This window comes from Pelmatolapia mariae, linkage group LG16_19 (assembly GCF_036321145.2).
Source record: "Pelmatolapia mariae isolate MD_Pm_ZW linkage group LG16_19, Pm_UMD_F_2, whole genome shotgun sequence".
Classification (NCBI taxonomy): Eukaryota; Metazoa; Chordata; class Actinopteri; order Cichliformes; family Cichlidae; genus Pelmatolapia; species Pelmatolapia mariae.
Window position 1 is genome coordinate 17,302,100 of NC_086241.1, and position 27,635 is coordinate 17,329,734.

At 40.4% G+C, this 27,635-nt stretch overlaps 2 protein-coding genes across 3 annotated transcripts; one reads left to right on the top strand and one right to left on the bottom strand.

The window, feature by feature from the left end:
• Positions 1-84: 84 nt before the first annotated feature.
• On the top strand, positions 85-8,958 carry ino80da (INO80 complex subunit Da). Its single transcript, XM_063498876.1, has 10 exons — positions 85-665; positions 2,231-2,477; positions 2,565-3,379; positions 3,496-3,601; positions 3,681-3,905; positions 4,097-4,206; positions 4,413-4,546; positions 4,698-4,921; positions 5,072-5,229; positions 5,326-8,958. Exons 2-10 carry the CDS (start codon positions 2,260-2,262, stop codon positions 6,354-6,356), a joined length of 3,021 nt encoding a protein of 1,006 aa, XP_063354946.1. The 5' UTR covers positions 85-665; positions 2,231-2,259; the 3' UTR covers positions 6,357-8,958.
• Positions 8,959-10,869: 1,911 nt separating this feature from the next.
• stk24a (serine/threonine kinase 24a (STE20 homolog, yeast)) lies at positions 10,870-26,344 on the bottom strand. Of its 2 annotated transcripts, XM_063498328.1 has the most exons (11): positions 25,837-26,344; positions 21,879-22,109; positions 18,882-18,938; positions 18,671-18,779; positions 17,984-18,141; positions 17,266-17,451; positions 16,993-17,135; positions 16,651-16,867; positions 16,502-16,570; positions 15,365-15,501; positions 10,870-14,363 (listed from the first exon to the last, which is right to left on the bottom strand). In XM_063498328.1, exons 1-11 carry the CDS (start codon positions 25,876-25,878, stop codon positions 14,330-14,332), a joined length of 1,383 nt encoding a protein of 460 aa, XP_063354398.1. In that variant the 5' UTR covers positions 25,879-26,344; the 3' UTR covers positions 10,870-14,329. The 2 variants fall into 2 exon arrangements, with proteins under 2 accessions (XP_063354398.1, XP_063354399.1); XM_063498329.1 differs by lacking the exon at positions 10,870-14,363 and having other exon boundaries at positions 15,361-15,501.
• Between the last annotated feature and the right edge of the window lie 1,291 nt (positions 26,345-27,635).

A 27,635-nucleotide genomic window follows, 5' to 3' on the forward strand; every position in this document is an offset into this window, starting at 1 on the left:
AAGAAAAAAAAAATGTGTTGATGCAGTAAATTCCACTTTTTCTGTGTGAAATGACTTCCACCTGAACTTTTCTGTTCATGAGCTGTGGTATTTTTATTGGCACGTGGTCCATCATTACTGAACAAGCCGGCAACAGTGTGGCAGCAGAGCTGATAACTCATTCATATGGAGGATGATAGTCGTGGTCCAGGTGGATTTCACACTAACAATTTGCTGGACACCCCTGATTTAGTTTGCTTCCATGCAGTGGTTTTAAAGGGGGACAAGTACACGGCACTGCCCTTCACACAAAGTGTTTCATAAAGAAATTAACGTGATAGTTGTGCACTGAAGGGGCTTTTTAACAAAGTTGAATTTCCAATATGGTAGGAGAGGTTGTTGTTGTTGAGCGGACTGTTGTCATGTCCCCGCAGTGCCTGTAGTGGTGCTGTGAGGAGTCCGCTGTGGATCCAACAAAAATCCACAGCAGCCTACCTACTGCTTGTAATTTGCTCTGGATAGCCTGTATTTATATGCGTCCTTATTTCAAGATCAACCGAGCTCGATGAAGATCGCCGTTACTAACCGATCTCCAATATCGATGCGCAAATAGCCTAGCTGATTCTAATAGACATTTCGGCCGTCTATCTGGAGCGAATACCATACAGAGCCCATACCAATTCAAGGTAAGCGAAGTCGTATACAGCCCCGGCCTCGATTTCTAAGTGTACCGTTCTGCGCGGGCTTCAGTCGGCCAGTGGTTTTACTAAAGGCCGCTGTCCGATCGAAGCTAAAAGGCCTCTTATTCGTGACATATTTCATGTAAAAGCTTGTGATGTACCGAAAAGAGTTGGTGCCTAAAGCAGATGTGGAAATTAAGGAGATGTTTACATTTTTAAGCGATGTGGCCTGCTAATTTCACATTATGTAAGGGTGGTTGTTATAATTCATATCGATTATTATGGAGGCCTTCGGGACAGGCCATACGCCTCGTATGTATACCCTTTGTTTGAAAGTATTTGACCATAAATGTTTCATGTTTATAAAATGTAAAATCTCATTACTAGGTGAGATTATTTATTAATAGTGTATTATACTTTTAACCTTTTTCTAAATAAATTAAACTGCAAATAAACCTTTATAGTATTGCCATTTGCTTATGTTTCCGTTTCCTGGTTAGCTACCGCCTACTAATTTGTGTTTTTAGCTTTGTAAGCTAACAAGCGAATATGCCTTTCCGTGTTTGGCCGTCTTGATATTTTATATTTTGGATTCAAGATGGATAAAATTATATTTTTTTAATTAGGCCAGAGGTAGTTGTTGTACTTGGATATATTTACTATGTCGTAGTATAAAGTTTCACAGCTGTCTATCGGCTCCAAGCTAATGTGGCGAGCTAGCTCCCCGGACACTAACATTACTTTCTGTTTGCTGCCTGCCCGGTTCTCCTGGGCAAGTTGTTAATGTAACTTATGCTGATGTAAAGGACAGGTTTACAACATGTTAACGTGCTTTCAGTGAACACTTTAGCTGTCAGAGGTGTGCCACTATCAACACCAACTTAAAAAACCCCTACAAAGTTTAAGGTAGTAGCTGAGCTACACGATAATTAAGCGTGTCAAGGTATATGTTACGCTGTGTGTTTTTTATGAAGAGTTCACTACACTGTTTTAAAAGAGCAGTCTATTTTTTTCTTGTCGAGTCAAAAAATAAAGTATTTTTTATAGTGAGTATCTTTTTTTTAGCCAGTCTTGCCACAGTGCTAATGCACAGTCAGGTAAATGTTTTGGAGCTTTTGACATTGTCGGACAAACCCACTGTTTTACTTCCATTGTATTATCTCGTAATAAATGAACAGTGGAGTAAAATCAAGTACTGCGTGCCACCTGTTTCTCAATGAGAGAGCTTGAAACCGAAAATTAAAGGGCCTAACAGGAATGTCCGGATGGAAATGGCTAACACTGTAATTTTCTCAACTATTTAAATTTGAGTTTATTAATCACAGCACACACTCATAGTAGTTTCATGATGAAACAGATTATTTTTATTTGTTTCAATGTAACACTTAATAATTACTGTTAAAACAATGCAGCTTTTTTGTGATCGATTACCTAGTATCAGGAAAGTATTACCTGTTGTGGAAGATGTTGCTTTTGCTCTGCCTCTTAATCCGGCATGTGAATGCATAGTTACCTCCTCACTGTGCTTGTGATGTAATTACTGTTTTTTTTTCTTTTCTTTATCCCATCAGCTGATGTTGTCAAGGACAAGAGTCACGTGATGTATGAAGGCAAACACATACACTTCTCAGAGATAGACAATAAGCCGTTGTGCTCGTACAGCCCAAAGCTCTGCAAACAGCGCAGACTCAATGGCTATGCTTTTTGTATCCGCCACGTTCTGGAGGATAAGACTGCTCCCTTCAAGCAATGCGAGTATGTGGCCAAGTACAACAGCCAGCGGTGTACCAACCCCATCCCCAAGTCTGAGGACCGCCGGTATGTATGATTGATTCTGCTTTGATTTACAGAGCCAATCAGTCATGGGTTTGCAGGGTGTACTGAGGATATGTTCCTGTTTTGCAGATACTGTAACAGCCACCTGCAGGTTCTCGGCTTTATCCCCAAAAAGGAGCGGAAAAAGAAACATGATGCTTTAGAGGAAATGCGCTCACGGGCTGCTCACCTGGAGTCAGTGGCTCTCAATATTACCGTGCCCTCTCTAGCTCTGAAAGCCCCAAATGGTCTAGATGAACTACCACCATCTCCCCCCTTAACACGCCTGTTACCCCTCCCTGACGGGGAAGGCCTGGACCCTTTTGCCTTTTATGAGGATGACACAGATGGTGAGGAGGTGGGCACTCCTCGGAAGAGTAACGCCATCAAGAAGAGAATACAGAGTCGGCTGGTGCTCAACCAGAAACTCTGCCATGACACAGACCTCTTCCAAACACCACCTGAGCACTTTAGTCCTTCCCCTGTCCCCCGCATCTACCCTTCCTCACCACTCAACAGTCATCTTCCACGGCAACAGCCAGGTCTTCTCCAGAAGCTCCAGCACTCCAACACGACTTCCTTCATCATCCCAGGACAGCAGCAGGGTTTATTATGCAATCCACCACCACCTCAGACGGTCAACTTTCTGCCTCCGGGGCTGCCCGTCAATGCAGCACCCAGTCCAGTGCAACATTCTGGGCCATCGCTCAGCAGGAAAATGCCTTTGACTGCTACTCACTTGCCTGCTGCTTGCAAGGACAGTGGCAGCAACAATCAGCGGCATGTGGTCGTCATGCGTCCCACTGCCTTCTCACCTTCTGCCAGCTGCCTTGCCAGGTTGCAACATTTGGTGCAGCTCTGTGCTAAGAGACAACAGGAGCATGGAGACCTCTTTCCTCATCTAGGTGATCAAACTTTTTATAGTTTATGAATTCATGTGGATTCTTATAATGACTGTGAAAGATTGTTTAAAGGTAGATGTAAGGAGATAGACGAGCTGCCCTAACATGGTCTCTTCCAGGATTGGACTGGTCGGAGGACAGTGCAGATGATGATGAAGATGATGAAGAAGAAGACATGGCAGAGCGTTTTTCTCCTTTTCAGAGCTCATGGAGGCCGCAGAATGGGTTGGTACCTTAATACTCAACCGCTGTTGTGTAGCGTGTAACTTCTCCTAATGATGATTGTCATTCATTCCCCTTGTAGGCTGGAAGAGGACGGCGGCTCCTCTCGGAGGACGCGACTGTTTAGGCTTTGTTCGTACCTCCAGGAGAAATACAAGCACATGTGCAGACAGGAGAGGGCGCGTATCCGGCAGAAGAGATACCGCTATGCCTTCCGCAAAGCCTTGCTGCACGCTGCCAGTAAAAACCCCAGATGTGCAGGCCAACTGATTCAGGAGTTGAGTGGTGCCTCTTGCAGTTCATCGAGGTATTCTCACAGCCATCTCTTTTGTTTAAGTCAAGCTATGTTTTACAGTATGGCTAGTAGGCCTTACCTCGGTTAAACCAGTCACGAACCTTATTTATTTCACCTTTAGGAATGTAACTTTCAATGAACCCGACATAACAAATGTTGGTTTGTCAGTGTTTGCTTATTTCTGGATGTGTTTGTGTCTGCAGTGTGGCTCCACCAACGCAGCAGAGCACAGACACGGGGACCTGCACTGGCAGCACAAAGGGCCAGCCCTGCCACAACAGAGCTCTGCCCTTCACTCGACACTGCTTTCAGCGTATCCTTTGCACCACCGCTCTTATGCACAGCTGGTCACTACATGTGTTAGCGCATTTGAGAAATACCCGTGTACATGCTATTTTAAAATCACACACTGTGATATATATAAAGTTTGCACCTGTGCTGGAGTATGTTGCTCACATGGTCTCTGTTGAGTGCATTGCAGGTTTTTTTTTGTTTTTTTTCCTTAACTGTTCTCTGTAGACATCCTGTTGAATCGTTCGCAGCAGCTCTTTGCAAGTTGCACAGCCAAATTTGCAGATGGTCAGCAGTGCTCCATCCCCGTGTTTGATATCACGCACCAGACACCCCTCTGCGAAGAGCATGCCAAAAAGATGGTGAGTTCAGTGTTTAAGGGTAAACACTGTTGGAAATGTGGGATCCATCAAAAACTTCCATTGCAGCAAAGATGGTGGAGGGGGGGTAATTTTTAAACCTTATTTTGATCTCAATCTGATTTGCTTTATCTGTTCTTTTCCTTCTGCACAGGATAACTTCCTGCGTGGGGACGGAAACCGACGGGTGCAGCACCAGCAGCAGCAACAGCGAAAGCCACGTAAAAAGACCAAACCACCGGCGCTCACCAAAAAGCATAAGAAGAAGAGGAGGAGAGGCCCGCGGAGGCCTCAAAAACCTATCCCTCCAGCGTTGCCGCAGGGGAACCTGGGAATGCCTTTAACGAGCCTAGCAATGCCCTCACAGGCTAGCATCAGGTGTGCCACAGCTGCGTCTCTGTGCTGCTGTTAGAAATTTAATGGTGTAGGATATTCAGAGTGAAAGACAAGCTCACATGTCACACATGTCTGGACAGCCTCTTCACCACAATAGCATGTTGAATTTTTTTCCTCTAACCTTTGTTGCAGGAGCCCTTCAACTCCAGATCTAAGTACAGATGAGCTTCCTGATGATATCACCAATGACATAGCAGACATTCCAAACGACCTTGAGCTAAACCAGGAAGATTTCTCAGACGTGTTACCCAGACTACCTGATGACCTGCAGGACTTTGACTTGTTTGAAGGTTGTCTTGCAGCTCATTTTTGTGCACAGCTGTTTATTTCATGTGTGTGATTCCTCATAGTCTGTGATTTTTATAACATTGCAAATGTTTGTGCAGGTAAAAACGGAGAGCTACTGCCCACCACAGAGGAGGCTGAAGAGTTGGTACGTGCACTGCAGGCTATGGGGTCCTACACAGACTCATTGGTGTGCCTAACCTCCATGGGAGATCTGGCCCCTACAGAAGGAGTGGACCACAGAGCCATGACCGTATTTCCTGGTCCAGTCCAACCAGGGGGCATGGGAGACCTGCTGAACAGCCGCATCCCTCCCGAAAACTTCACCAGCCTTGAGCTGGAGGACAATCTACTGCAGTCTACTGGAGATCACTTTCCCCCTTCACCTCCAACTCAGCCCGCTAACCAGAGCCAAGCGCCGTGCTCCAATCTGACCTCATCCTCTTCTACAGTGGCCCCCTCCACCACGTCCCTGCTCACTCAAACCTCCTTAACAGAACGGACGTTTTCTAGGACGCACACATCCCACGTTCTCGCCAAGTCGGACGCACCCACATCATCACCCCAAGGCAGCCACTACAGCAGCGAGCATGTGCCATCCCCATACAGTGACCACATATCTTCTCCCCACACCAGCTCTTTCCAGACAGACACCCCTCTTCTCCTGGAAGTCCCTCTGAGCGGGGTGCCAGGACCGCCACGGTCCACTTGGAACAACCTCGCTCTCCCCCTCACGGACCCCACACAGTTTGGCAGTCTCATTGGATCAGAAAGTCATCTCATATCCACCTCCCTGTCCACTCCACCCGCCACCACCCACTCTGTGACGCTGCAGCCCATGGCTGCTCTCTCAGCGATGCCCCAGAGCGGCTTGACTGGCCTAACGACTCCTCCCGCCCCCTCATCCTCGCTCCCATCTTCGTCACGCGATCTTTTGACCTCCGCACAGCCCAAGCAACAGCTCCCTCAGTTCAGCGCGGCCTTTGGCCATCAGTTGGCCTCCCACAGTGGCATCCCAAAAGACGTGCAGCCCAGCCACAGCTCCACGGCGCCCCCTGCTGGCTTCTCTATAGTTAGTGCCACCGCTGCAAGTGCCAACAGCGCCACGCCACCCTTCACGCAAAGTAAATGAGAGCAGGCGGCACGCAGCTACTGCACGACGGTCTGTGGACTCACAGTCACTTACAATCCAGTTGACTGAGTTGTTAACCACCCCGTTCATCTGCTACATGTGTGCAATGTGGTAATAGTGCACTATTGATAATGAATTTGCACAGCCTCAGATTTTACTCTATTTTTGTTCGTTCCTTCTGTAGCCAGACGGTGTCTGAGATTTTAAGTCAGTGTGAGTCCACGTGTTCGATGCCTTGTGGTTTCGTCAGCAGGGTGGGATGGTGGGGTGGGGGGGTTACAGTCAGATTTTGTGATGAAATAAACGGGTGAAAATTGGCAGAAGGACCTAAGCAGAGATTATCTGTGTCACAGTGCTCAGAATTCCTAGAAGCCTCAGTCAGTGGTCAGTTTAGTTTGCTTTGCCAGTTCAAGTCCTGTCTTAAAACGATCAGCTGTACCCTGCCTTGCTCAAACGGCCATTGCATTTTTTTCTTCTTTTTTGTTACCCACCTGCTTCATACACTGCTTCTGTCACCCTCTGAAGAACAAGAGATTTTTGTGATCCATTATGTTTCAAGCTATTTAACTGTCATCATGATATAGAATCTTACGGAGTCAATTTCACAGTCATATGAATTTACCAAAATACTTTTAAACAGCTGTTTTTATATTGTGTATAGTGTATATGTGCTCATTTATTGGTTTGCTCAGACGTCAAAAATCTCTGACCTCACCATTGGTTGTGGGACTCTTGAGTGGCCTAGTAGACACTTGAAGGTGAATAAATCCAGTATCTTAAAGCAATAAATACATTAACATAACTCTGGCATCGTGGGGTATTTCGCTGGTTTCATTACATGTAGCTTCACTCGATGAATCCAGGCTGGATCAGGAAGATATTTTGGCCTCTTTAACAGTTTCCCCGCAGAGCCTTTAGAGGCGAGCGATCAGGTCAGGCCAACTTCTCTCTGAGTGGATTTTTTTTAAGGCTGATTAAATTAGCTTCAGTGTTACAGCGACGATGGTAATGGCACAATCCAGGGACTTTTAAGTGTCTACTCTCAAAGGTGCTCTCTGGTCCACACCTACAATGGTATTTAGTGGCTTGCATGTCTCATATAACAAAAGTTCAGTTTCAGGGCTCGCACTAATACGACAGGCCAGGCTACCCGGAGGAGGCTTACGCAGTGAATTGGTGTTGGAAATTTTTACCCATCAGCTAGATGTAACACAATTGGTGTATTTTGCACGTCTGAAGTAAAGCACTGTCTCTTTTACTCAGTTATAAAGCATTTTTTAAAGACATATGATGAAAAGCTGGTGTCTGAAAAACAAAAAAAACAGCAAAAAAAAAAAGAGTGCTCTTCCACACAAGAGCCCCCACCCCGACAGCAGTACAACCACGGCTTTTGATAAGTAATATATTAGACATTTGAGAGATTATCAGACATTGTTGAGTATTAGGTATATAGAATAGCAGTCTCTATCTTGGGGTTTGTTGGTGAATTATTGAGTAGCAATGGATTGAAATTGTTCTTTGCAATGTGTTCAGTGGAACCTGTGTCTGTGTAGAATGAGTCTCTTGCTTTTAATGGCTATCAAAATGATTGTTAAGTCTTTGTTGGAGGGATCAATGTTTGTTTGTATGCTGTCTTTCTTTTTTTTTTTTTTTTCCAATTCTGATGGAGAATATTTTTTATTTTTGATAGCTATTAAACTTCCAGGAAGAAGTCTTGAGATTGCATGGGGCTGCAACCCTTTCTGTGTGAGAGCGTAATAGTAATAATAATAATAATATCATGATTAGACGATGATCACTGGCTTCTTGGTGGTAAGAAACATTGGATTTATATGCATCAGATGGTGGAGAAGAACAGATCAGCGTACTTTTTCAACCTAGATTTGCACAGGAGTGGATGAGACCGGTGGTGTTTCATATGTCCCATGTCTGTCTTGCCTTTTTTTTTTTTTTTTGCCCTGCTTGGATGCTCATTACACAAACAGCCGCCACCATTAGCCGCTCTGAGCCTGTGCCGGACCATCGTTTCCAGTTGTGAGAAGGCCCAGTTCTGCCTCGCCCCTTCCAAAGAGAGAACACAGTCTCAAAGTGTAAACCTGTAGCTCCACCGGGGACGGCTGGGCTTCTCAGAGACCGTGGCGTCGTCAGTAACGCAAATAGCGCCCCCTAGAAGTCAATAGGAAGAATCAGGTTTAGGTGAAAGTGTGTTTGAAAATAAGCGAGACAATACTGCTGTATCCTGCATAGCATGAGATTAGTCGCTGCACCGGTTCACTCTCCCCGACAACCACGTAGAACAAAATTTACAGGGCTCGTAGGCACATGTAACTGCTTGAATTCAGAGATGGCTGACAAATTCCTATACTCATTGAATGTACTGTATTACTGTTTTTAAAGATAGGATGAGCTAATCTAGTCACCTTTTGTTATTGGTCCTTGTTTAATTTGTCTAAGGTATTTTTTGTATACAAAGGTTTACATTTTTATGTATATTTTTCTTGTGTACAAATTATGTAATATGTGTACAAACACTGTATGTAATATCTGTATATAGTGTGAGAAATTTGATCTTTTGTTTTTGGATGTATAAATAAAACTTGCTGTGAGGTATTTGAGGCCATGGTTTAACGTGGTTTTTCAAAGGTCACCTAAAAAAAAATGCTGCGAGGTGAGATGTGCTCGTGTGCACCCTGCCACAGTTTTACAGCTCCTTTTATACGCATGCAAATCATTGTAGAGTCTGGGGGGATATGCCATATGTTTAATGATGATATAGTTTCTGTTCTGTTTAAAATATCATGGCTAATTTAGCAGTGATAAATTCAGTTTTATCGCTCTCTCTGTAACCTTGGATTTTGCACCTTTGATTCCGGCTGCTGTTAATTCCCAGCTCCAGGTTATGAACGCAGCCCCTTCAGTATCCAATTCAGACTACACTGGTAGGAATCTCTCCCTCTTTATTTAAACACAGCTTTTCAGACTAAGTTTTAGTTTCACCAGCTAACAATCAAAAGGAAAACATTTATCGTGTCCCTACTGTCTGTCTGGACTGGTATGTGCAGTAGCACGTAGCATATTGTCAGCACTCTTTGCCAAGTGGAGTCAGCTGGGCGGTACCTGATCAATATCACATGATATCATCAGCAGAGGTTTTATTTAGCAGTCATGGCACTGAAGCTTTAAACTTAAGGGCAAAAGGGCTTAAAGAAAAACTGGAGCCAACTCTAAATAAAAAAAAAAAAAAGTGATATCCACCAGCGTGACAGTGGTGTGGCACTAGCTGTGACTTGGGGTCTTCTAACTAGTCAATATTTGAATAGGTTTGAGAATTTAAGGAAGCTTGGGTCTTTTGTGTGCAAAGAAAATTGAAGCTAAAAACTGTGGATTGTAATCTGCTAATCACAAGCAGCACTAAACCTAAGCCTCCCAAAGCCACTGATGTCAGCAGTTCCAAATTTGAGCCCAGCAATTTAGTGCTGCCGTGCTCATACCAGCTTGTTGGCACCAGCTTTCTTTTTGCGTGTTTGTTTAGTAGAAATGCGTGTAAGTACTTCTAAACTGGCCACTGGAAAGTGGCAAAATTGGAGTGGTTGTTTCCAAGTTCAGCCATCTGCCTTGGCCAGGACTTGCTGTATGTTTTCCCAATTTGTCCCTCTATGTTTGTCTTGCAGGTTCCTGGTAGGTGGTGTTAATCAGCGCAGCTGGGAGCGCTTGGCCAACCTCCCTGGAGCATTTAAGAGCTGGCTATCTCAGTCTTTGAGCCCTCTCATTTCACCCAACTGTCATTAGTTTGGTTGGCTTCATTTTTCCCATTTATTTTACATTTCACAGTACACAACATGCTTTGCATTCACTCGTCCAACTACTGACACACTAACACACCTTAAAAATTAATTAAGCTTTTTGCTTCTTTTTAATAATAAATCTGAAAGTTCTGGTTAAAGCAGTGTCTTTACTATTGTTATGGTTCATGGGCTCTACCTGCAGGTAAAACAACATATTTGCATATCAACATAAGAGGCAGGGGTGCCCAACTCCAGGCCTCAAGGGCCGGTGTCCTGCAGGTTTTAGGTGCGTCCTTGATCCAACACAGCTGATTCAAATGGCTAAATTACCTCTTCAACACGTCTTGTAGTTCACTAGAGGCCTGGTAATGAACTAATCATTTGGTTCAGATGTGTTGGCCCAGGGTGATATCTAAAACCTGCAGGACATCGGCCCTTGAGGCCTGGAGTTGGACACCCCTGACATAAGAAAACCTAATTGGTTAATTTCTGTCAGATCTTAAAATTGCTGGTAAAATAAAGTGACGACCTTTCATCATCAAGTACACATCAAGAGATAAACCAAATCCAAATGACTTAAATTCCTCACATGCAACACATTCTGTTGTCCACTTAAATCACTGAGCTATGAATTTCATATGGATTTTTACCCAGAGCTAATAGGTGTGATAATACATGATAAGAGAAGATTAATTAGACAAAAACAACAAAGCACCAGTTGCACAACATGAAGTTTAAGGAATGTTTTATTCAGAAATGTGTTTGACTGGTTTCTCTATATCCCTATACAGTCCGAAGATGAATCATCGTCTCCGTTCTGATAATGTTGCCAAGAAAATTTCAGTATCAGTTCTTATGTTTAAAATTCAAACTGAAAACAAAAAAACCAAACATACTTGCTTTGATCTACGTGCAGCATTCAATTGTGCGAAATGCATACTGCATCAACTGAAAACCTTTATGCAGTAGCCATACATTTCATCTCTTGATTTTGAATATGTGGACTTTTGTGGGTTATTATACAAAACTTAAAAAGGAAATTCGATCACATAACCACAAGCAGCAAGAAGGGTGATATTTCCAAGAGGCACTACAGTCTGAGTCAGGAAAATGTAAAAAGCAAACCTATTCAACTTTCCACTTAATTTTTATTTATTTCTTAAACATTTGACTAATTCCAAGAAATCCAACAGCACTGTCCTGAAAAAGCAACAACACATACTGGACTGGAAACTTGTCAGCAAAGCAAAAAAAAAAATCATTCAAACTGAAATGTACATTTTAAATGATTGCTATCCAGTGTTAACTGAAATTCGAACACATCACAGAATCCAGCTTTACTCCTTCTATTACATAATACTGCTCTTTGGGGTTATAAAAATAGTTTAAGCGTATATGCCTACTTGTGCTGAGAGATGACTCCTGCCGATCACACTGCTTTATTACCATACAACACACAAAAGAAGGAAAAAAACTCCATAACACTGAGTAACATCTTAAAAAAAGCAACACAGCGCAACACAAAAAGAGAAGAGCCACACTAGATCATGTTAAAGGTGCAGATTGGGGCATAAATGGCACATTTGTTTGAATGAAGAACAGACTCATTATGTGCAGTCGCTCGGTTAACCAGCTTCTACTTATTCATCTGATCAGCATTTCAACTGCCCTCATTTTAGTCCATTTTCCACCAGAAGTACAACAGGAAGCAGAAAGGAACTATGAAATGGTTTGTTTAAAAGAACAAGGTTGACATACAGGAAATACTTCGTGTTCCTGTTAACTTAAGCACTCAGTGACCACTTTATTAGGAACCCATCTGCAGTATAAATTCAGTCGAATACAAATGCCATCTCTTTATGATGCTCACAATTGTGATGTAAAATTAAGATCGGCAGATTACCTTTAATAGGAGGCTTATGTTATATAGAAGTACAATGGAAACCGTGTGTCGCGCAATAAAGGTACATTCCTCCAATTACATTTTCACTTTTTCGGTGAAATTAAAAAGGTAATGGTATCCTGGGATACATTTTATTCTTTTCTTCTCTAATAACACTTGTAAACAGATGCAGTCCAACTGATGAAAACTGATGAGTTGCAAAAATACTGCCAAAACAACATTGCAGTGCAGTATTACAAAAGTAGATTTTAAGGTCAGACTGCGCTGTATACCTAATAAAAAGGACACATTAACTGATTTTATTCTTCTCCTTTCTCCACTACAAATAAAATAAGTATTTCCCAGAATATCAACCTATTCCTTTAACTTCTCGTGTGTATTGTATACGTTATATCGGCAAAAAATGATTCTTACACCCCAAAGATTATATATTACAAAAAGGTTTAAGACAACCTACATACAGGGTAATTTTGCTCATGTGCACCTTCTTTTATGAAAAAAAAAGAAATGCTTTTGATCTTTTTGTCATTCATCAATAAAATATCACTAAATTTAGAAACAAAGGACAAGTCACAACAAAAGCAACAGATCCAACACTTTAAAGCTGATACTATTCATCCCATTCATCACAAATACTATAAGGCTGATTTGACTCTGTTTAGGGCTCAACATTCCTTCAGTCCTGTAGGAGTATGCTACAACGCATACTACTCAGGCCAACCATTAGGCTTTATACTACCATGCACATTCCTTTTAAGCTAGAGTCAAACGTAGCAGCAGTGCCACTGGTCTCTGAACACTGCTTGGCTTTATGTTAATATATACATCTGAGAGCAGTGTCATCTATGCTGTGAGGAGTCTAGAAAACATATCACTTATCACAAAGTTAAAAATCAAAATGATACAGCCAGGCAATTATTACACTGCATGACCAACTCCAAAGTCCAAGCTGTGAGACTTGTGGTGGACTTTTGTTCGCCCCGGATGGTAGAGTGAATACCTGCAAAATACCGTAAGTCTCATGCTACTGTTTTATGGCTACTTTTTTTTTTATAGTCAAAGGCATTTATACTCGAAGTGCAATTAAAGCTGTAGGTACACTGAGGAGGATAGTACCGCTGCAGCTCCTAGGAAGACTAAGAGAGTCTGCTGATTTAAACTCAGACGATGGCACTGCCCTGTTAATGGAATGAATGGACGAAACCTCAGTTTATCAATCAAATGCTGAAAAAACAAACAAACAAACACAGAAACAAACAAAAAACAACAAAAAAAGCGGGATGAGGCAGAGTCCAACAAACCAACACAACTCGAAGCTTTATGGAATTGGGGCTGGAAACGGAGCATCCAGTGTTTAAAACTGCTGGGGCTTCAATAAACCAGCCATTTCTCTCTTTTTCAGACATTCTCCAACATTATTACAGCCACACTAAAGAGTGTGAAATCAAAGAGAATCAAGAAATATACACAAACAAATCAATAGTAAACCATGATAGAGGGCAGCCACTTTCATTCACTGGATGAGTACTTAAAAAGTTTCCAACTAGACAGAAAGAAATCAAAGACAGATATACAAAAGAATAAAGTACAAAGGCAAGGCAATCTCACTTGTGGCCTCTTAAGTCTCTCAAAAATATTCACCTCACAGCCATTATCTACACTTTGCATTTGGCCATTTGTACACAGTGGTTCCAAATGCACCATTAACCACTCAAGAAACTGTAGAAATCAGCTTATTTACAAGTCTGTACAACCACCCTGCAGAGCTCTTTCCATCTCCCAGTAGACCCAATCCACTAAAAGCGGGATACCTGAGTTTTCAATAGAATGCTTCAAACCCACTCGTCACGCTTCACTGCACATTTCACAGGATCTTTCACACAGCCACATGCACGCAATTAATTAAGCAAGTTATTTTCTCCATAAGGATGCCGACTGTAAACCTATGTGGGAAAAAGCCACAAACACACCAAAATCAAAACTTAAAGTCCTTCCAGAAAGACAGCTAATGTGCTCTTAAAATAAAACAGTTGAGAAGGAGGTATCGAGAAGGGGAATCTTACAGCAGGTGGCAGCTAACTGAGTGGCCACTGACTGTCTTGAATAGGAACCTCTGATGCTGTGCTAGCATATAAACAGACATTAAGTAGGCCAGGATTTGCTTCAGGCAAATAAGTGATGGAGACCTTCCTGGGAGACTTCATTCTGGCTGTGGAGGTCAGAGGAAAAGATCTGACTGCTGCCACCAGGGTGGAAAAGTGGAGCACAACTGGACTTGGCTCATCTCAGTGAGTGGGGGCTGCATGTGGCACAGAAAACCTGAAAAGAAATAAATAAAAGGTCAATATTTACCAGCCTCGAGTTAAGTTGAGACAAAACATTACACAAAAACAAATTGTAGATGGATTAAACACATATACTTGCTATTATTCCTGCATAACAAGATTTGAGAGGCTTGGGTTTCCTCTCTGAAAAGTCACCATTTAAGACTCCTCAGCTCTGATTTTCTGGGCTTCAGTAATACATCCTCACACTTACCATGTGCTTAAAACATGCTCACTGAAGCATGGAAAGTCTGATGCTACATGAAAAATAGAACCAAGGTTATTGGAATTTCTTGCCCCTTCCTGAGCCTGGTTCTGTTGGAGGTCTCTTCCTGTTAAAAAGGACTTCCCACTTTCACTAAAGTGCTTGCTTTAGGCAGGGGTCATCTAATTGATGAGGTTTTCTCTGTATTATTCTACCTCAGTAGACTGGTTTTTTGTACGTTTCTGGCTGTAAGTCAATCATACTCCAGTCAGTCTCAGACATATTACATTTAAACGAAATCTTGTTTAAGCTAAAATCTAGGCAGTGACCATTGTAAACACTTTACCAATCTGTTAAAGTGCAGACATCCTCATAGAGGAACTAGTATAGCTATGGACTCTCAGTAGTATTTAGAAATGAGTGAAATCCTTTTAAAGTGCTGTCAACATTGTTTACTGTACATCAGTATGATCAGATGACTCCATGATCCCAACAGAAACTGCTGTCTCATGGAAAACTCTGTACAAAATAGTGCTTTTGATGCATCAGTGCAAGTGACTATACCAATAAGTGTATTCAAAAAAGTGTACATATTTTCCAGCCAAATTGAATTAAAGCTTTTCCCTTTGTCATTGGAAACCGGTTGGTTTACAATTAAGCTGCCCCTTTAGGCTTACATCCTGCCACACAGTCTGCTTTAATATGAAATCCATTCAGGAAGTAATTATGCAAATTCACAACCTACTAAATGGAGGAAAAAGTTCAAAGTTACTGGTGTGAACTTCACTTACCTCTGAAGTCTCTGCACTAGTTCAGCCACCAGGGAGTCACAGATTCCTGGGTATTTTTCTTCTGCCTGAACAATGGCCTTTCGCAGCTCCTCTGCAGCTTCTGGCTTGCCATTACTTGTCTCGCCTTTCTGTTTCAACTGTAAAAGTGACAACTTTTAGATGACATAATGTGAACTGCCTAATTATAAAGAAAACTGCAGCCTCTAACATAAAATGGAACATAAACTTAAAGGTACACTGTGTAGGATCTATCAGTTGCCGTTTGTAAACTCTGCTGACTCAAAAAAACTGACAGAGAGAACAGCGGTGGTTCAGCAAGCTAGAATGAATGCAAAGGGAGCAGCACAGGCAGGAAATTTACTGCTTTACTACATAAAACATTACATTCAAGGGGGAAATGGTTAGTTAGTTGTTGTTGTTGTTTTTTAACTCACTGTTGTTCTGGTTAGAGGTAAAAATAAACACAGTCATATGTGTACATAATCCTGCAGGAGGGTGTTACGTTACAGGATTTAATGAGGCTGAAATGACAGAACATGCCTCACATTGTCTGGTGTCACCTTTCTGCTCTGTGTGTGGCCATAATCACACAGGCCTAAAGACCAGTTGGCAACCACCTGGGAACCTCTGCTTGGCTTACTTTCAAGGCTATTTTACAGCCTGGACAATCTGCTAGCGACCAAAGCAACCACAAGAAGGTTTTAGGTACAGCACCATTAACTTCTTTTCACACTAGTGCATGTGAGCTACCTCCAGCAACTACTCTCCAACTGGGTGGGAAATGCATATCTTTCTTTAATGACTTCTGATGCCAGATGGTCACCAGGCCTGTGTGACCGGGCACTTAAGTTTCTCTCACCTGCTTCTTCCTCTGCTCTGTAAGTGTGTGTCTGTTCAACTAAGATTAATTTGCACTGTTTACAGTATTTACAGTATATAGTCCTTCCTATGACATCCTGAACGCTGCTATAGGCTGAGGACTCCACACTGAGGCCCTTCAACATAAACATACACTTCCATTGTTAGTAAAATCCTGCTGGGTACACCTTAAGTTGGTGTGACCAGTTGAGTACCAATTACTTATCTATTCATCAATGATGAATATTTTAATATGGGATAAGAAAGCGATGCTTGTACCTCTGAAAACACTGGAGAAAAGATTGTTGATAAGCTTTGTGACAAAGGCCTCTTTGGATTCTCCTCCACCTGGAAAAAATGAAATACTTTAATTTGAAAAACCAAATACGAACCTTGAATAAGGCCTTTTGAAAGAGACCATTTCTTACCCGATTCCTTTCCAACTCAGTGGGCTGTGCTGCTCCATTCTGGACCTTTTTCAAGTCCTTTTTCAGGTCTTTTTTCAGGTCCTTTTTGGGGTCATTTGTCAGGTCATTTTTCAGGTCATTTTTCAAATCGTTTTCCAGATCCTTCTCCTTGATGGTGTTGAAAATCCATTTATCATTACTAGCATCATCGCCTCCAGATGCCTGGCCATCTTGTTCCCTACAATCAAGCAGGATTTTAGGAACATCAGTGGACTAGAGTTGATAGACTTTGCACCTGCCCCCCCCCCCCCCCCCCCCCCCCCCCAAAAAAAAAACTGAATAAGATTGGTTCAGATAACTTACTCATCAGATTCAGAGCCAGATTCATCCCGAGACTGTTCTGACTTCCACCTCTTGTATCTGTCAATCAGCTCCGTCAGGTACGTCGTCTTTTTGGCATGCCTTACAATATACTTATGTTTTAACAACTCTTTGGCAGTTGGTCTCTATAGAGAAAACATAAAAAGAACATTTTGAGCAATTAATAGAGTGGATTTCCTCTTCTTCTTTTCATTTTCAAGCTCAAAAATACAACTCAAACTCAAAAAATGAACTTTTTTTTTTCTTAAAACTTACAAAGCTAGCCTCCTTATTTAAACAGGCTTCAACAAATTCTTTAAGTGGTTTACTGTAGTTTCCTTCCAGTGTTGGCGGATTGTTCTTTGGGATGAGGAATAAAACTTTCATCGGATGAAGCTCAGAGTGGGGAGGCTCTCCTTTAGCCAGTTCTATTGCTGTTATTCCTAATGACCAGATGTCTGCCTAAAAAAAGAAAAACATTTGCAACCAAATGTCTGCTCTTTAAAATAGCAGAACACAAACATTTTGACAGCAAGCTCCATAACATGACACTCACATTGACTGACTTAAGTAACAAGGGTGTATTTGAGGAAACTGTGCAAAAACAAGACTGTGACATAGCAGCTGAGTAGACAAGCCACACTGACTCATGTTGTGGTCATAAAAAAAACATAAAATAATATGGGTCATTTTTAGTCAAGAATACTCATCTTAAGCAATGCTGACAAAAAAACAAAGGTCAACAAAGCACGAACATGAAAAACATACTGGGAACAATTTTATATGAAACAGTATACATTCATGACTAATTGTACAAACACTTAAAAAACAACAGCTTGGTGTTTTTAAGTTGGCTTTGTTTTAAAGCAAAATATTGATCTTGAATTATTTTTTTTAAAAAAAGAACACAAAGTTATGACAAAGATTTTGCTGGGACAGCTGTTTTTAAGTTTAAATGTGACCGTGATAGCACACAATATAAGATAATACTAACCTTTGAATCATAGGCTGATTGCTTTATGACTTCAGGTGCCATCCAGAAGGGAGTTCCAACAAATGTGTTTCTTTTTATCTGTGTATCTGTCAACTGGCCCGCTACTCCAAAGTCTGCAAGCTTCACATCACCCTGTTCTGACAGCAACACGTTGGCAGCTGAAACAGCAGTGAAAAAAACAACAACAAAAAACTAGTGAGATGCATCACATAATGTCAAAGACCTATTGGCAGACCCACACCTTTTAGTTACCACAGGAACTAAAAAACACACTAGAGGAAAAAAAATTCTGACACTATTTTCAGTCACATTAAATTTCACCTGTAGAAATGTTAAATGAAATGGCCTCCTCCATCACCCATCACTACTGTAACACAAATATTATCTATGATGCTGTAGAAGTTGAATATTACAGGGATGAACAGGATTTCAACTAAGTGTAAGACATGGACAGATATTAGTGATATGGCTTGTGTGTAACTATAATTATGGCTCAACACTTAGACAAAAAAAACAAAAGACATAACAGATGCTGGAAGTTGTGAAATGCAAGCTTTTGTAAGTAATTTCCTAGCAAAGAATGACACAAAAATACATTAAAGTCTCACTTCAATATTGGCAAGACGATAAAGGACTTGCTCTCTAAATATATTTTTTAAAACAAGGTGGTGTATGTACCAGACTGACCTTTGATATCTCTATGTATTTTCTTTTCAGAGTGCAGATACTCAAGACCTTTCAGGATTTCCCTTAGGATGGTGGCGATCTGTGTTTCATCAAGTGGACCCGGCTCCATCTAGGAGAATGGATAAACTCTTGACTCTGGCTGTTATTGTGACAACTATCATAATGGCTTTAAGTCTAGACTATCTTCAGATCGCAATTCATAACAACTTACCAAATCAAGGGCTGATCCTCCACCCAAATATTCCATAATAATCCATAATTTTGTACCCTGAAAAATAGACAATTCCATTGGAAAGTGTTTAAAGTTATGGTAGAGACAGAAAATAGTACTCATTCAGGTTTCTAATAATGGGAATAGTTGTGGGTACTAGTTATGTCATGGGGTGTTTTGTGGTGGGGAAAAAAATTCTGTTAAATAAGGGAATGATAAATAACCATTTTAATAACTGTTCCACTGCTGTACACTATATGCCACATCTTGAGAGGTGCAATTAGTGGAAGATCAATCAACTTTAGTTTTTTGATTGTTTGTTTGTTTGTTTTTTTTATAAGTGACAGACCTTTCAGCTCATACTGACATTAGTACTCTCACTGTTTGTTTTGTTTTGGGGGGTTTTAAAAAATAAATTTGGTGTGCCTTTGCCCTTCCTACTGTTCAAGACTTCTAGGAAAGAGCATCACACAGAATTAAAAGTAAAAATTGGAACTGTGTTACTGAGATTCAAGATAACCTAGTTTTAGTTTATTGAACCACTATATAGATAGACCAAGATAATTAAAATTACACCCTAATTATGACACAAACTTTCAAATTTTATGATACACAACTCACATTACAAGCATCACTTCATTACATTATCATCAGCGTAGCTGCTGGATTTTGAACATGGAACGAAACAAATACGTTTTCTATCTCATAACAACCAGTGACGGTACATCAGCTGTACAGTGAACAGTCAAATTATAACTACAGGATCCTGCGAATGTCATTTCATCTTGCTTACACTTACAAGTGCATGCAATCTGCATAATATTATATATCAGCAGATGTTTTCTCAGGTGGTGCTGCTGCCTCACAGATGGAAACCAGCAGCCACACACCAATATCTGGACTTTCTTTTATTTGCATTCAGAGGATGGTCATTTTTCTAACTTCTTCTCATTTCTTTTGATTTTACTTTGCAATACGCAAACTTCAGTGTCAGAAGCCCATTGTTTTTTGTGGGGGGTTTTTAGCTTTTACTTATTAGCTTGCAGTTCACATCTACACAGTACAACCACACCCATCATCAGATCAGTACTGTAAGGAGCGCCTTGGTTTATTACCAGTTCTTGTATTATTTCTAATACAGATGCAACAATCCAACTTTTTCCAGTTCTGATCCTATACAGAGTACCAACCTGATACCAGTGTTAAATAAATAATCTGTATTTCTCTTAGTGAGAAAGAGTCAGGGAATTAGTCTTTATGTGTAGGGCAACTTTCTAAAGTAAAGGAAATAAACACCTTCAAAAGTAAAAATTTTACAGGCCTGGTATTTAGAAGCAATATAAAAATGACATGGGACCAAAGTAACAAAATAAAAAAAATGAAAATATATATTAACATAAATTCATGTTTTACCTACTTTATTTGCGCTCATGTCATTTTAGCTCAGTGACAGAGTCAGTCATTAAAGTCACTAGTTTCCTTTCCTCTGACTGACTACTTCCTTTTACAGCTCCTCACATCACATATAAAGTAAAAGCTTATGCTGCATGATCCACTTCTAGGAATAAGCGCTTCACCTCCTGTTGTGCCAGACATTTGATTTTTGTTTCACGATATGTGCGAGTGAGAGAGAAAAAGCATCGCTGTTAGTTTTTCAGTTCCGTCAATGCACCTGACAGCAGTTAAATTAAAAACATTTCTAAACTTAGAGATGAAGGCTGCCAGTGGAGCTAGACTGAAACACTTTAAACTGCTGTCAGCTTCTTCAAATCTTCTGTTAGCAAACAAACCACTGATGATGTGTAGCGTGTGATATGCAATCCACTTTTTCAAGCAAGGTTCACACTGATATTCAATCCTAACATTGGATTAGTGCATTTCTTATTCCTAAGTGGTTTTAAAAAAGTTCATGTAGTGGACACCAAAATTTAATAATATACTGAGGAGGTCTAATTAACACTGGTTATAAAACGATTAGAGTACCATTTTTGATGCAAGTTGCAACAGCTGAGTGTCAGAACCACTTCTGCTTCTCCTGCCCACTATAATAAGCAGAGGTTAAAATGCTGACCAGACAACAATAACTAACTTCAAGTTGATCTATATAATAAGGCACACAAACACACATTATCCTTGCTTCTCCCTCCTAAACCTATATACAACTTATCTGACTCAAAAAGGCAGACGTCCCTAAAACAAGAGGTGGGCAGATTTCTTAGTATATATGGTACAGCATAAAGCAGGAGCTGCTGTTCGTCAGCTGCTGACTTCCATACCACTAGACTGATTAAAATGAGAAGCTATCTGTTCCTTGAGATGCATTTGGGATCAATGATAGATGAAAGCAGATGATATGGTTTTTTTCCAAGCCAATAGCAGTACCAGTCTAGAAACTCCATGGACACAACATACATATCATATTTACATACTAGAAACACATTGGACTCAATTCTCTCCTTCAGCCAGTCACATAACTTGAGCTAATGGACCACTTCTCTCATTTCTCATCTTAAGTACCACAGTAAATGCTCTGAGAGGCACTCAAAGGCCTATCACATTTAGTGTGAAAATCTATTCTAGTTACAAAATAGCGTCTCAGTGATACTGTAAATACAGCTACTACAGTAGACCCACGCTTTTACTTTTTCCTTCTCTTTTTTAATCTGCAAATAAAACACCAACACCAAAGCTGAAGTTCAACAGTTTGACATTATAATCATGTCTCTTTTACATTTGTACATATGCCTTTGTACTTTTAAACTTTGCTGTAAACAGCCCACAGGGGATACACTACTGTAATCCCAGGCCAAGTCGAGTTATTCTATACTAATCTGCACCATTTCACAGACAATACTTCCTCCATTGTCTATTTGCATTATTTATTTACCTAAATTGCCATCACTTGCTTACAAGAACACAATACAAACAAATCCATTATGTCAAGCTTCAGCTTTTACGAGTTCACGCAACGATATTCTTCCTGAGATTAAAGCTTACCTTGAGATAGGATCCAAAATACTTGGTGATGAAAGGACTGTCACACTGGCTGAGAACTGTGATTTCCTGCTGAATATCTTCTATTTCATCCTCCGCTTCCTCCAGATCAATAATTTTAATGGCCACAACTTTCTGAGTTCGATTGTCGATGCCTTTAAAGACTTCACCGAAAGAGCCTTTGCCTATCCTCTCCAACTTGGTGAAAAGCTCCTCTGGATCAGCTTTGAAATTCTGATTGACAGAGAAAAAAGACGTCGAGAGAGAAAAAAAGAGGGCATTTAAAGTAACATCAAACCTTGTCAGAAAATGTAAAAGCTTAAGTTTAACAAATAAATATCCATCCATCATCTTCTTATTCAATACATGGTCGCTGATGGGCTGGAGCCTATCCCAGCTGTCACTGGGCAAGAGGCAGGGTACACCCTGGACAGGTTTCCAGGGCTAACACAGAGACAAACACTCAGATTCACAGCAGAAGACCAGACCAGGTGTCACTCTTGTCAGCTAAAACCAGGAAGATGAGGCTACAATTCTCACATGCTCACAAAAATTGGACAAGAGAAAATTGGAAAAATGTTGCCTGGTCTGATGAGTCTTAACATCTGCTGTGATGTTCAGATTTTAGGGTCAGAATGTGGTGTAAACAACATGAAAGCATGGCTCCAGCCTGCCTTGTATCAGTGATTCAGGTTGTTGGTGGTTATATAACGTGGAGGCCATTGTCTTAGCATACTTCAGGGCCCTTAATACCAACTGAGCATTGTTTAAAAATCATAGCCTACCCATTAGCGTAACTAATCATGTCCATCCTTTTATGACCACAGTGTACCCATCTTCATACTGGTGCTTCCAGTAAGATAATTCACCATGGCACCAAGCTCAAATCATCTAAAACTGGCTTCTTGAACATAGCAATTCATTTATTCTACTGTGATGCTGTCATGTCAATATTGAGCAAAATCCCAGAGAAATGTCTCCAGCGCCTTGTTGAATCTATGCCTTGAAGTAATAAAGCACTTCTGAAAGCAACAAGGGTACAAACTAGTACTGGCAAGGTACACTTAATAAAGTGACTTGTGAGCACACTTTACAATTAAACAAATCTGCAATAAAGAGGTACTCTGCTTGTTTAGCAGTACACTGTCAGAAGGTTCAGGGAATTGTTTCCACTGAAACAGCAGAAACAGAGACATCCTCTTCGTGTTTTCTTGTGTCAACTAAGAGGTTAAACACAACCTCCTTAATCCAGCACAGATCCAATGTAGACATCATCAACACTGTAAAGTACGTATCACCTTGTTGACAGGTGATATGACAAGCTTTCCATGTTAGAAAAAAAAATAGTAAGAGTTGGGTTTAGGAAAGTCAATTCTGATCAATAACAACATGCTTTGTTTGGCTGTGATACCAATTTAGAAGATTGGTTTAGCTTTTAAAACCCTGTCCACATGAAAAAGGTTCCCTCATCACCCACTCCTTTGTAGCTGACAGTTGGTCGATAGTAGACCTTCCATCCAGTTACAAGTCCATCAAAAGTATACTTCTCAACTTTTAGGCAACACAGTTGGAGTGTAAGATTAGTTGAAGTTACCCATCTTTTTTTGTTTTAAAATCAGCTGTCACCACAACAAGCCTTTGAATTTCCTATGACATTTCACAACTCTCTAATTACCATACTGTGATGACACACTATACATTGAATCCAGTCATCATCAAATCCTTTGCTTCCAAAAATACAAACATTAGATTTACAAACTGGCCTTGACCTATGAATGCAGATTAACCTTATCAAGTCAATTGGGTAATCTCATTACACTTGATAAAAGTCACTCTATACTGAATATTTAAAACTTATCAAGTCAAATTTGTGGCTTTGAGCTACACTTACATCAAAAGACAGTATAACACAGACCTGACTAAAGCTTAATGACCCTTGCACCACAGAGGCTAAGCATAAATTGAAGGACTACACCCTGAATTATTGACTGAGCTAAATGGCTTATTTCCCCATGGAGAACCAGGAAGGCAATAATGGTCTTCAAGCCAGGCAGTTCAATTTCCCTTCATATATGGCAATCATTAACCCAAACAGCCTGAGCAGAGCTTGGAGTGACTTACTTTTCATAGCAAAGATGGCACAGAATATTGAGGAAAAAAACAACAACAACAACCTCCCTCTAACTGAACGTAAACGCTACAAAGCTAAACTATAATAAAATATGTATACATTTTTACAGCACCTTGAATTTTTTTTTTTGAAGATTTTAATGTTTAATTTACCAGATAGCTTTGGCATAGCATAGGTTGACAAAATATATTGCTTGTCAGTTCCCTAGACACTAATTTTCTGTAAAAGTGCTAATGCAAAGTGGTCAAACCTTTTTGGAAGACGAGTTGAGAGCTGCAATCTGGCAAAGAGTGAGGCTGCTGAATTTGATAGAAATGGAACTTTACAAACAAATAAATCAAAGCAGTGCAGAACAAAGCAGAGTAGAAACAACAACCAAAATACTATCATAACACTGCTGTGATCAGTCATCCAGGTGAAAATCATAACGTTGAGGCTGACCTCTGAAAAAACAATGTGGAAAAACAACAAAGGCACTGTGACCACAGACGACACATGGGAATGTACTTGCCATATCCACAGTCAGCAGGTTTACTCCAACAACCAAAGCTGCCCGAACCTCGCTCTAAAACCATGTGTTTAATGCTCTCCCAGCTGCTCTATACAACTGTGTAGTCTAGTGTCATCCACACACCACAGCGCCACACCCTCAGGGGCGAAGACTCGATGTCAGCCACCCAACTGCATGCAAAGCTATGGGCACATATCTGATGTTACCTTTTAACCTGTGTTGCCTGTGGACATGTAAATGATTAACCAATAATTCATAGAGTTGCACTGTGTGCAATCAGTTACCTGCAGACAATCATGCATGCCATGGGTATGCTAAGGAAGTTTCATTCTTACATGCACTGTAATGTGGCCTACTTTACTTAAGCAGGACGTGGCATGATAACCATAAAGTGGTCGGTGCATTTGATAGATAAAGTTCTAAATTAACACAACTAATTTCCATAAAAGTTTAACATTAAATAGAAATAGTAATGAATTAATGAACTGATTTTCAGGACATAACGAATCTACAATCATTCTCCTCTGATATTACACTGAAGATCGTAAGATTCTTAAGTACTGATGGGTGTAAACAAGTGATCTACTTTTTTTATAGCTATATTAATACATAATGCTGTAGTTTTATATATTCAGTTATTGGGACAAGAGGGCTAGACATTCTCTAGCTTCAGCTTCAGATACACCAAGAGAATTAATTTCTCAGGGTTTCCGAATTTTAAAGAGACCTATTAATATTATTATTGCTCGTTTCCAAATCCACTAAATTTTCCAGCTTGTTTTTATTCTGAGATTCTCTTGTTGGAGCTCTGCAGGATTTCCAGTTCACATTAATCGTTCTTTATGCTAAAATGTGCTTTGGTGTAGCCCCTCAGTTCATCCTTTTCCCCCTACATTTAACCCCTTTGAAACTTTACTCATGTTTAATATGAGCATTCATTTTAACAGTATACATGATAAATAAATTGCATTTTGGACTGATGTCTGGATGGTCTGGAGTTTTAAAATGTAATCTTTATCCTTGGATCTGAACTCGACTACAATAAACATTATATGATTTGACCGGCCAGATGAATTACAAAATCATTTTCGATAATGACACCGGTTTTTTTTTCTTTCCAAAACTCATCTAGCTGGACTTTGGCAAATACGTCAGGTGCATTTATTGGAAAGCAAAGGTTACCGTAACTCGGATGCATATTACTTTCGGTTATTTGGCAAACTTGAAAAAAAAGAAGTGAAGATGCCAAGTAACCAAGTTAGCTCGCAGCTGAGCTCGCAGCTGAATGTCAGATAACAAAACACAAAAATTTAATTTACCTGAATCCCCGGCAGTCCGCTCTGAATTGGAGAGTGAGCCATGGCGTCAAGTCAGCAAAGATGACGCCTTTCCTCGTCTTTTCAGCTTTATTTATCAGAGGTATAACGTTTCTTTCCTAACAACACCCTGCTGTAACTGACAGAGCTCCAAACTCTGAAAGATGTGCTACCTTATTAAAAGACGACGTCTCCAAACCAAAATAAAGTCAGCTTCACTTGTCGGCTCCTACTTTGAACCGCCTGCCTGCTTTCTCCTGACTCGCCTTCCGCAGTTAACGTTAGCACACGTTAGGTAGGCTAGCGACTTTAGCAGCTGGTTAACAAACAGTTAGCAAAATAACTGCATCGCAGCGTCCTTTCCGCGCGTGTTTGACAGTTTCCGGGTGAGAGTAATACAGGTGTGGCATAAAATAATCGCGCAGAGCGAATACATGCAAACTGTTATGGAGTTTGGTCGCTTGTTGTTCTATTCTCTCATCACTTTTCTCTCTTGCCCGGCGCCATCTTGGTTAATATCATTTTCGTTTAGCGGAGAACCAATCAGCGCGAGGCACAGCAGATGCCGTCATTCGTAAACCAAAAAACGTCACAAGTTAGTACCTTTCACTTTTCTGCATGGACATTTTTCTGGGGAAAACAAAGATACATTTGATGTGATTTTATTTTAGTCATGCCAAAACTGAAAAGCTCATGCTGTTCCCAAGAAAATACAGAAACCAAAACTGCTGTCCTACACTTTATTTATGAGCTTAAACAATAGCGTCTTTTCTTATTTCTTCTCCTTCTTTCAGCTGCTCCCTGTAGAGGTCGCTACAGCGGGTCAACTGCCTCCATCTCACCCTATTCTATCCTAGCATCCTCTTCTGGCCTCTCTTCGTCCCCAACCTGCCTGCTCAACCTGAGCTGCCCCCCCCCCCCCCCCCCCCCCGTCATATCCATACTGACAAAAGTGTCAATTCAGTCCAATCTTTTAAATTGATGTTTAATTATCTTTTAATTTGAGTGGGTGAAAATCATTACAAATAAGTGTCAGTCGTTAAAACTGGCAAAGAAGTGTTTATAAAAGTCTGCTTTTTTTCTTTTCTTTTTTAAATTACATTTATATTCTGTGTATTTTTTATGCAGAAATATATACATTTAAGTGAATAATGTTATAATAAGTAAATAATGAGAAAAAAATGCTTTTACTTCTTCTGCTTTATTACAGTATGAAGGTAAATACCAGCATTTTACACTAAATGCATGAAAAAATTGCACTTACCTAAATTTGCATTTAATAGCTCCTGCTACTAAACTTGTTATTTAGTTATATATGGTAATGTTTAATTAGCTTTCCTTATAGTAGCTACACTATTAAAATACTGCTTAATGTATACATTTGAATAACTGTAACAATATTTGAATATTAATATAATAAGGATAGCTTATTCTATATGCTTTCCTTTCCTGTGTTATTTGGGGATATTTTGCTGATAATAATTTCTATTTTTATCCATAAACCCTTTCTCCATAACCCACTTTTCATTTAAATTGTCTAAGTTCTTTAAATTCATGTTTTCTCACTGTTTTTCTCAAGACAGTGGTTTCTTTCAGTGTGCTGCAACAGAGGTATGTGATGAAATGTCCAGAGAAAGGAAATTTTACACTATAAAACTGCTGGTCATTTACAACACATCAATGTCAACTATGAAACTCTTTCACTTGCAGTATGGCTCTATCATGGGACTGGGGTACTAAACCTGGCATGTGTCTCTCCACTATAAATCCAGTGTTTTATATTCCAATGATCTGTCTTACCT

Bases quoted from the DNA above. Each gene is read 5' to 3' on its own strand.
- ino80da (XM_063498876.1), top strand. From the start codon at position 2,260: ATGTATGAAGGCAAACACATACACTTCTCAGAGATAGACAATAAGCCG. The intron at 3,906-4,096 runs GTATTCTCACAG...TTGTGTCTGCAG, and splicing joins GCCTCTTGCAGTTCATCGAG to TGTGGCTCCACCAACGCAGC. The intron at 4,922-5,071 runs GTGTGCCACAGC...CCTTTGTTGCAG, and splicing joins CCCTCACAGGCTAGCATCAG to GAGCCCTTCAACTCCAGATC.
- stk24a (XM_063498328.1), bottom strand. From the start codon at position 25,878: ATGGCTCACTCTCCAATTCAGAGCGGACTGCCGGGGATTCAG. The intron at 18,142-18,670 runs GTCAGTCTGGTA...CTGCTGTTTCAG, and splicing joins AATACATAGAGATATCAAAG to CTGCCAACGTGTTGCTGTCA. The intron at 15,502-16,501 runs GTACAAGCATCG...TCACTTTTACAG, and splicing joins TTTCTCCAGTGTTTTCAGAG to TTGAAACAGAAAGGCGAGAC.